Source organism: Nansenia antarctica (assembly GCF_963989245.1).
Source record: "Nansenia antarctica genome assembly, chromosome: 8".
Lineage (NCBI taxonomy): Eukaryota > Metazoa > Chordata > Actinopteri > Argentiniformes > Microstomatidae > Nansenia > Nansenia antarctica.
Genome location: NC_137678.1, coordinates 13,060,414 through 13,071,167, shown reverse-complemented (window position 1 = coordinate 13,071,167; position 10,754 = coordinate 13,060,414). Strand labels below are relative to the sequence as shown.

Below are 10,754 nucleotides of genomic sequence, written 5' to 3'. Positions count from 1 at the left end.
GAGAGAGAGAGAGAGAGAGAGAGAGAGAGAGAGAGAGAGAGAGAGAGAGAAAACATGTTGAATGCGGGGCCCTGGCTCCTGGGTCTGGTAGTTGATATGCAGTAAGGTCGGCCTTCCCGTTCCCCGAGACAGAAATGGGTCACAGTGACATGTCTCACATCATACCTCCCCTTGATCTCTCCGTCTCCACCTCCACCCAGAATAACGGAGGGGGGTGGAAGATGACAGTTTGACAGATTTCTGGCAGCTGAAAGTCGACTGTCTGCCCTTGACACGCTCCAACACCTACAGGTGTGAGTCGTATACTCTCTATTTTTGGGTTCGTTTCAACGAACGATATAGATCCATCCATTCTGGAAGGATATACCTGCACGGGGGCGGCTGTGGCGCAGGAGGTAGAGCCGCCGTCTAATGATCGCAAGGTTGGCAGATCGGCGGTTCCTTGGGCAAGACACTGAACCCCAAATGACATTTACCATACACCGTTGAAATGCCTCACAGGCTCGGTTGAACTGTCTCACGCCACTAGAACCCAACATATGAACCTGTTTGACTTCATTCGTTGTAAACAATGTTTTTGTAAACAAGTGTTACAGTAAACGTGTTCTCCCCCAAGAGATTGTGTAGAATTTGACAATTATTCATTAACGCATGACTGAAGAGTTACCGGAACGTGTAATGCTTATTTAAATGTAATTGCGTTATCAGTCTTGCTTCTTCTTACAGCTTTGAATTTTATGTGAAGGCAGTCCCATGGTGTTTGAGACGAGGCTGGAAAGTTACCGGAGCATGTAGTGCTTCTTATTGGATTCATTTCCAAGGATTGAACAATATTATTTTAAAAACAGTAAATAATGCTACCTGTATGGCAAGGCGCATCATTCACCCAAGTTTCGTCAACGTTGTCCCAGTGGTGTTGGGAGATGAAGCATTGGACGTAGGAAGCTATCGATCGCATCGTGGGGACAACAGCTTCAACACACGGTTAAAAACGATCACGTTGATCTCACGGGTAGCCAGTCTTTGCATCCGTACACAGGCTCTGTCTAGAACATTGAGACAGGGTTCCCACGGGTCCTTGAAATCCTTGAAAGTTTGTGAATTTGAGAAAAAGAAACCAAGGTCTTTTGAAAATAGACATGGGTCATTGAAAGTGCTTGAATCCCCCCCCCCCCCCCTCTCTCTCTCTCTAAATATATATATTCAAAAATGTTTTACCTAGCTCGTCAACTAGTTCTGTCTCAAACTATGCCGTGTTGGGTCCTTGAATTTGAGGGAATTGAGTCTTGAAAGTCCTTGAAAGGTGCTTGAATTGGATGTTTCAGAAGGTGTGGGAACCCTGTCTGTCTAGAACATTGAGAGTGATTACATTTCTAAAGCCATGTCTGTCCTTCAACTGTTTAGCAAACAAAGGAGCTCTGCTGCTTCGTTGTCATCTGAATTACAGATTGCACCTTTAAGTGTATTACCGTTCTTAAGTGTATGAGGTATTCACTCGCTCGGCCCGTAGATCAAATTGTTGGGTGACGGGGGGCGCTTTCTGTCTGATCACTTGGCCAAGGACACACAGGCCCGGCGCTGCCGTTTGCCATTGCTTCACATCCTCCTCCGGTGTAATCCTTAATCACATGATGTCAGTGTCCGGGAGTCGGTCAGTGTTGCCAGATGGGATTGTTTTCCAGCCTAACCACAGTCTAAAAATCGCCCGGTGTGATCATAAGTAGCCCAATTGGGCTGGAACACGCCACAATCTGGCAACACCGGAGTCGGGTTGACTTTCTAGAGTTTCCGAGACGCATGACAGCAGTCTGCTGAGAGAGAATAGAATAGAACACATTCTAGAGTAGAATAGAACACCTTCTAGAATACAATGGAATACCATGAAATAGAAGAAAACAGCAACAAAACACAGGCAAACTTGGCAATCACACACAAGCCGGCGGTTAGTGAACACGTTCCATTCCAGCCAGACGGAGGTAGAGTTGCTATCAGGAGGGAAGGTGGGCTCTCGGTTAGAGGATGAGGAGGCGTGGGGAAGACAGGAGGCATTCTGGGAACGCCAGTGGATCTGCAGAAAACTCCCAGACCAGATCCCTCTCCCTCTGTCTCTCCCTCTGTCTCTCCCTCTGTCTCTCCCTCTGTCTCTCCCTCTGTCTCTCCCTCTGTCTCTCCCTCTCCCTCTGTCTCTCCCTCTGTCTCTGTCTCTCCCTCTGTCTCTGTCTCTTCCTCTGTCTCTTCCTCTGTCTCTGTCTCTCCCTCTGTCTCTCTCTCTCCCTCTGTCTCTCTCTCTCCCTCTGTCTCTCCCTCTGTCTCTCCCTCTATCTCTCTCTCTGTCTCTCCCTCTGTCTCTCCCTCTGTCTCTCTCTCTCCCTCTGTCTCTCTCTCTGTCTCTCTCTCTGTCTCTCCCTCTGTCTCTCCCTCTATCTCTCTCTCTGTCTCTCCCTCTATCTCTCCTTCTGTCTCTCTCTCTCGCTTTATTGGCATGGAAAACATATGTTTACATTGCCAAAGCAAGTGTGAAGATAAAAACAAAAAGAAAAATAATGTAATGTACATACAATTAAAGGTATACTAGAATAAAGGATGAATCTCTCTCTGTCTCTCTGTCTCTCTCTCTGTGTCTCTCTGTCCCTCTCTCTTTGTCTGTCTGTCTCTCGCTCTCCTGTCCCTCTGTCTCTCTCTCTCTCTCTCTCTTGCTCGCTCTCTGTCTCTCTCTGCTCTCTGTGTCTCTCTCTTTGTCTCTCTCTCTCTGTGTCTCTCTCTGTGTCTCTCTCTTTCTCTTTCTCTCCCTCTGTCTCTCTCTCTCTCTGTCTCTCGCTCTCGCTCTCTCTCTCTCTCTCTCTCTCTCTCTCTCTCTCTGTCGCTCTCTCTCTCTCTCTGCTTCGCCACAGCTAATTAAATAAAGATGCGATAGGTTTTCTGCTGGTTAAGATAGCCTATGGATCGCCTACTAACGATAGCTGTCTGAAGCCCCAGGCAAAGCGACACATGCATACTATTACGTTCGAATTTTCTACTGTATTCTGTCCAAACTCTTAATCTGTAAATAGCTCCTTATCGACTTCTCTCCGAGCTGTGGTGACGGGTCAGATTGCTCCTCCAAGTATCTGATTGGAGGATCAATAGACCCACTAAACAGAACAATAGAGGTTAATTAGGTGTGAAAAGGAAATGATAAGCTACTGTACCGGATGGGTATAGCTTAGAGGCTGTAGAAACGACACATAACCTGGAAGTTTCTTTCGAAGGGGTTGAATAATAATAAAATATGTGGGGTTTTTTGTCATTTTTTTTAATGGGTATTTTCATAGTGACCTATGTCTTGAATCTTGAATCTCTTTTTTTTCTTCCTGTTTCGAGAAGCTGAGAGAACAGTATTGATTTGTTTTTGTTTTGTTTGTCTTTCTTGCGCCTGTCAGGGTTGGCTGACTTAAATGAAAGGAGGGTTGGGAGTGGAGAGTGGTTTTTGGAAAGTGGAATATTTCACTCCTGTTATATTTCACTCAAAGTGAAACTAATGTCACCCATCTGGCACGGCTCATTCTCTCTATTATTATGACAAATGCAAAAAGCGGAAGATCTTCAGATCTGGAGATGCATCTGGAGATAAACAGATGTTCACCTTCTTCTTTCCTTCTTTCGTTCTTTTCATTTTGTCACAGCGCCTAGCGGCTTCTGAAAGCACGAAAACAAAAAAAAACAAAAAACAAAAGAAAAGCAGCTTGCAATTTGTGTGATTCCCCCTAAGTCTTTTAACTCCCCGGTGTGAAATCTCAAAACGACTCTTGTTTACCATAGTCTGTCCTCGCTCCACACAGGATATGTGTGTCTTTTCCGAGAGGCTGTAGGAAAATGCTTTAATGAAGCCTAATCAAGGAGAAGCACCTTGGCCTGGCTGCCGTTAACCACCAGAGGTCCGCCACCTAATTGGTCCTCTCAGTTGTCACCTTGAGTGCAGAGCGGTGGTCTCTGTTTTCATGGGTTCTAAAGGGCTGTCTGCTCCATGCTGCTCTCCTCCAATAGTCTCTCATTAATCTTCCTTACTGCCGTCATTAAAGCTGACACCATTACCTCCCCTCTCCCCTCTCCCTCCCCACCATCTCCCCCCCCTCCTCCCTCTGCCCTCCTCCCTCCTCCCTTATCACTATCTTCTTCCTCCCCCGTATCCTTGCCCTGCCCTCCCCCTCGCCCCCTTCACCCCCTCACCCCATCCAAGGTCCCCCCCCCGCGCGCGCTCGCACCCTCTCTCCCATCCCCCTCCCCCCCCTCCTTCTCCTCCTCCTCCTACTCTCTCTCTCTCTTTATTTCCCCCTTTCATCTGTTCCTCATTCACCCTGGCGTTTCTCCGTTCAGAGAGTCAGCCCCCCAAATGTGCCAGCTCAGAGGGTCCCGCCCAAAAAAAAGCTTCTGGAGTCGAAATTTTGCAATTTGCATTTTACCCACAAGAGTTATGGGTTGAGTCATATGCATAAAAGCCTGTTTTATTAAACGCTAGCGGATCCCTGTGGTGCGTTGAACTAGCGGACCCAGATGCATCCCATAATGAGCCGCCTCTTGTCTGCCCCTCTGCTGCTGTCTGCAGGCAGTAAACCACGCTGTGTGCCGGGGCCCGGGGACAGCGGTGCTTATTGGTTCAATTACATTCAATTACACGTGTTTCCAAACTGATTTGGTTCTCCTAGCAGCCTGGGAGGCGTATCAACTCACTGGGGCAAAGTTGGTTGCAGGTCTACTTACAGGAAGAACTGTTATGGAGCTACGCACGCACACACACACACACACACACACACACACACACACACATACACACACGCACACAGGTATACACAAACAGGTATACACATACACACGTATACACACACACACACACATTCACACACGCATACACACGTACACACACACGTACACACACACATGTATACACACACACACACAAACACACATCCACACACGCATACACACATTCACACACACACACACACACATTCACACACGCATACACGCATACACACTCAAACACACATTCACACACACGTATACTACACACACACATTCACGCACGCGTACACACACACACACACACACAGACACACACACAGAGAGAGTGCTAATGAGAGTGTGTTGTGTTGTGGTCCCCAGGTCAGCAGGTGTTGGGTCTGGTGGAGAACCAGAGTGACTGGTACCTGGGGAACCTGTGGAAGAACCACCGCCCCTGGCCCGCCCTGGGGAGGGGCTTCAACACCGGTGAGTCACCCCCACCACCACCTCCACCAATCACAACCCACCACCACCACCACCTCCACCAATCACAGCCTGAATGGGCTCCTATGGGCTCTTCCACAGACGTTGGTTGAGACGTCAGATGTGTGACAGCTGCTGGTGTGTTGTGGAACAAGTAGGGCAAGGGTCTTTTTTTACAGATTATGAAAGTACAGATCGTCAGCTTTCAAATGATGTGCCACGCCATTGAAATCTGAAGTTGAAATGCAGACAGGTTTGTAAGATCAGATTCAGAATCAGAAGTATATTTGCGCATACAGGACATTGACTTGGTGAGGTTGGCGCATAGGACATAAAAAATAATAATATATATAAACAAAACAAAAATTGTGCGCGGATCAAGAGTGGAGCATGCAGCAGACGCACTGACAGAATAATAATAATAATAACCATAATCATAATCATAATCATGATCATAATAATAACCTTTATTTGTATAGCCCTTTTCCTGCAAACGTTGCAGCTCAAAGCGCTTGGATCCAAAATGTATTTCAGTCATGTCCAGACTCAGGAGGGTGGGGGGGGGGGGGGGGGCAGAGTGTTGTTTTGAACTGTACAGGAGCGAGTTCGCTTTTGCCCCTAATGACCCCCCCCCCCCCCCCTCCCTCTGAACACTTTCTGATTGCTCTGAAGCTTCTCCCCCGGTTTCGTTTATCATTGAGAGGTTTTTCCTCTTTTTCCGTGGTGTAATAGTGGCACACGTGGAGGGAATGACAGAATGTATATTTCATACAGGAGTTAAGTGCTTTTTCCCCCCCCCGTGACATTGATGAAATATGCAAGGAGCCACAATAAACCTCCTGGGCTCGTTAAAAGCGAATGGAAACATATTTTTCAAAAAGCAACATCATTTCAGGGGGGGAAAGCCGCGGAGAGCCACTGATAGTGAAATTGATTGGATTCCATTACATCGTGTTATTATTTTTTCCTTGCCTTTTATATGCCCCCCCCCCCCCCCCCTGCCCCATCAAATCCAGCAGGTCCTTTTCACACCGAGAGACGTATAGGCTTCTCACAATACCCGCTTTCTCGCAGGAACTGTGAAGTATGAAGATAATCTTTTTATTGACTATAACCCAAAACAAACAGCCAGTTTGCTTCTCTTTTTTTTCTTCTACGGCTTAATACCAGGAGGAGCCGGGCAGGATTTCACAGCAGACACATTTAGAAGTCGTTGCGGAGGGAAAGCCGTTTTGAACAGAGCGCAGAGGCAATCATAAGTCTCTCAAATAGGAAGGTCTATGCATTTTTTTGCTCTCCCCACAAACTACCGGTATATATATATATATATATATATATATATATATATATATATATATATATATACAGTATATAGTTGAGATTTTCCAGAGATGAAATGACCTCTGAGCCTTGAACACCTGTGGGGGCGTCCTCATTCCTCATGCCTTCCACATACAAGCAGCAATTTCACAGAGCGGCTTGGAGCGCGGCGGCGGTAAGCATTGTGGCGGGCGGTGTTTTGTACCAGATGGCGCACAGCGAGGGGCTGGAGGAGGGAGGCTTGTTTTGTTACAATCCAAGAAATGATTCACTACGTTTCTCTCGCTCGCTCTCGCCCTCTCTCTCGCTCGCTCTCGCTCTCTCTCTCTCTCTCTCTCTCTCTCTCTCTCTCTCTCTCTCTCGCTCTCTCTCTCTCTCGCTCTCTCTCGCTCTCTCTCGCTCTCTCTCGCTCTCTCTCGCTCTCTCTCTCTCTCTCTCTCTGAAAACGGTTCTTTTTTTCCTGTTCTTGTTTGCACACGCCAGGAGCATTTTCTTTTATTCGTGAGAGGAGCTTTGCCGAACGTATTAAGAAGAAGGTTTTTTTCCATTGTTCATTGTCGTTGTTTTGTGGAGGAAGTTTTGTGTGAAGGAAAGTGCGTCACTGACGGGCGGAAATTTCCAGTTTTAAGTTTGTTTTCACCATTAATGTTCTGTAATGTGGACGTAGACTTTACTGTAATGTGTACATTAATACTGTAACCGCGGCCTTCTGTGTCCATGCCTTCACACACACACACACACACACACACACACACACACACACACACTGACCTTCAGCTACAATGGAAACATTGTACCAGACTAATGGACAGCAGCTGGCACACCTACCAGATAGAAATCAATGTTTTTATAGTAACTGAGGTGTGTGTGTGTGTGTGTGTGTGTTTGTGTGTGTGTGTGTGTTTGCATGCGTGTGTGTGTGTGTGTGTGTGTTTGCATGTGTGTGTGTGTGTGTGTGTGTGTGTGTGTTCCAGGGGTGATTCTGCTGCTGTTGGACCGTCTGAGGAAGCTGCGTTGGGAGCAGATGTGGAGGCTGACGGCCGAGAGGGAGCTGATGAGCATGCTGTCCACCTCACTGGCAGACCAGGTTAGCCACACACACACACACACACACACACACACACACACAAAACACATCTTCTGGGTCATAAAACATTTCTTGAGAACTACGCTCCAAAGATGTACGTGATTCCTGTAATGGATTTTTAACATGTATTGTATTGTATTGTATGTATGTATGATCTATCCATTTTCACACAGAGTGTAACAGTAGATTTCCATGGGGAAGTTCTGGTGGGATTGTGGGATTGTTGAGAGTCTGGCTGTCCTGTTTATGAACACAGAGCCCTGACTGAGGACCTTGTGTTCAGGGACAGTGATGGAGTGCAGACTTGTTATCAATGTTGTGACTATGTTGACAGTATACCAAGTGTACAATGTGGAAGTTTGGTGTCAGTCTTTGAAAGCCTCCCATTGTGAGGCTTTTGACTGCCCAACTCGAGAATTGTTAAAGACCATTTCTTTAATAGATATTATACTTAGATTTAAAGCAAGTTACTATCTTGAGTCTCATTAAAATCCACGACATTCCATTTCGTCTTTTGTTCCTTTTTGTTCCCAGCATTGTACGGTGGTGAAACACAGAGGGTCTTCCCATCTTAGCTTAAGTGCTGATCAAAGCTCACAGAAGCGAGAAGAGAGAAGCCCTTTTATGAGCTTTTAATTAAACATCCGCTCAATAGATTCCTGTGATGTTTGCAGATCAGATATGAGAGACCATTCTAGAAGCGTTTCACTTCTCCCTCCGCCCCCCTGCCGAGTTCAATCCACCAATCGGCTGTCAGCACCTCTTCGTCACCGCTTTCTTGACGAGGGTGTCACGCTTCCTGTGTCCCCTTAGGAGAGGCAACTTCCTCTGTTCTCCCTCCTTTTTTATCCCCGTGAACCGGAAAGATCTGAACGTCAAAGTCTAAACATGTAGATGAAACAAGCTTTGGTTCAGTTCAGTTAAACTCAAGTTGTATTTGTCATGAGATGAGGAAGAAAGGGGATATGACGCAACAAAATGCTCGGGGGGGCAAGCTAGTGTTGTGGATTTAATTGCTTCTTAGTAGATGAGTAGAACTTATAAAGCACACAGAGCTTAAATCGATTGACTCAAACGAGGCCTTTTATTAAGCAAAGTTACAGCAGCTGAGAGAAAAAGTAGCAGACAAAAAAGCCCCTTCCTGTCAGAGGGGCAAGCATTTTATAGCAGCTTCCTGCCTGATGAATGAATGAATGAATGAATGAATGGTCTTTATTGTCATTTATACAGTACAGGTACCATACAACGACATTTAGGAGGGGGGGGCTCCCCTGGTGCTTGGGAAAAAAATGATAATACTAAAAACAAGAAGGGAAAAGAGCTGGTTTACATAAATAAAGGCTATGTACACTATCCACTATACTATACTACTATACTATACAATAAAACACTGTGCTGTACTCTATGCTATGCTATAAATATCCTAACATTTCCTATATCTGAACCTTATGTACACAAGGGTTGTCATATTGCACATAGTATTGTTGCACATTCATTTAAAGTGTCGCAGTTTGCAGGTTTGAAATGTTCACAGTTGTATTTCAATATTGCACTGTTCGCAGCCGAACAAAGTGTTCGTTCCCAGGGTGGGATGGGTCCCTGGAGATCTTGGAGGCCTTCCTGAGGCAGTGTGTGTTGTACAGCTCTTCCAGAGAGGGGAGGGGGGCGCCGATGATCTTCTGGGCCGATCTCACAACTCTCTGTAGCGCTTTCCTCTCTGCGGCTGTGCAGCTGGAGAACCACACGCAAATGCAGTAGGTGAGGATACTCTCCACTGTGCAGCGGTAGAAGGTCACAAGCAGCTCCTGTCTGAGGTGGTATTTCCTGAGGACTCTCAGGAAGTAGAGCCGCTGTTGTGCCTTCTTGATGATGGCTGCTGTGTTGGTCCTCCAGGACAGGTCCTCCTGTATGTGCACCCCCAGGAATCGGAGAGTTGAGACTCTCTCTACGCTCCCTCCATCGACGAGCAGGGGCTGGACCTCAGATTTTTTCCTCCTGAAGTCTACGATGATTTCCTGGGTCTTTGACTGGTTCAGCAGCAGGTTGTTAACCTTGCACAGCTTGCCCAGCTGCTCCACCTCATCCCTGTACGCCGCCTCGTCCCCCCCCGAGATGCAGCCCACCACGGTGGTGTCGTCTGCAAACTTTATGATGGAGTTGCTGGGGTGGACGGGGGTGAAGTCGTAGGTGTAGAGGTTGTAGAGGATGGGGCTTAGCACGCAGCCCTGGGGGGACCCAGTGCTGAGTCTGAGGGCTGTGGAGGTGTGGGAGCCCACCCGCACCCTCTGGGGGCGGTCAGACAGGAAGTCCTTGATCCATGCACAGATAGAGTGTGATAGTCCCAGGTCTAGTAGTTTGGTCACTAGCCTGTCTGGAAGGATAGTGTTGAAAGCAGAGCTGAAGTCCACAAAGAGCAGTCTCGCGTAGCTGTTCCCCCTCTCCAGGTGGGATAGAGTGGAGTGGAGAGTCGTCGCGATGGCGTCCTCTGTGGACCTGTGGGCTCTGTAGGCGAACTGGTATGGATCCAGGTTGGGCGGGAGGCGTGTGACTATGTGGGCCCGGACCAGTTTCTCGAAGCACTTCATGCTTCAAAGCTCACCGTGCTTTTCTTCGGGACTGGGATGATTGTTGAGGTTTTCAGGCAGGGTGGGATGGTGGCCTGGGACAGGGACTGGTTGAAGATGTTGGTGAAAACCCCGGCCAGCTGGTCGGCACAGTCCCTCAGCACCGGTCCCAGGACGCCGTCCGGCCCTGAGGCTTTTCTGGGGTCCACCGCCTTCAGCACGCGTCTCACTTCATGCTCTGTGAGGGTGAGGCTGCTGAGAGCTGGAGAGAGTGGTGTTTGTGTTCTGGTTACCTCCGTTCGCCCCTCGTCGAACCGGGCGTAGAAGGAGGTCAGCTCTTCCGCCAGCAGGGGGTCGCCCTCAGCGGCTGTTAGCTTGTTGGCTCTGAAGTTTGTCATGTGCTGAACCCCCTGCCACACCCGCCTGGAGTCGTTGCTCAGGAAGCATTCCTCAATCTTATCTCTGTGGTCTGCCTTGGCCTCCCGGATGCCACGGTTTAGGTTAGCCCTGGTGGTGTTGTACAGCAGTTTGTCCTTCGCTGA

At 47.8% G+C, this 10,754-nt stretch overlaps 1 protein-coding gene across 1 annotated transcript in view; it reads left to right on the top strand.

Moving 5' to 3' along the window:
• large1 (LARGE xylosyl- and glucuronyltransferase 1) overlaps positions 1–10,754 on the top strand; it is a gene marked incomplete at its 3' end in the record, with an annotated part of 91,368 nt that overhangs the window by 46,631 nt on the left and 33,983 nt on the right. The window contains exons 6-7 of the mRNA XM_080538689.1: positions 5,140–5,244; positions 7,536–7,648. Of these exons, the coding sequence (XP_080394815.1) occupies positions 5,140–5,244; positions 7,536–7,648 (218 nt within the window). The remainder of the gene's footprint in view (positions 1–5,139; positions 5,245–7,535; positions 7,649–10,754) is intronic.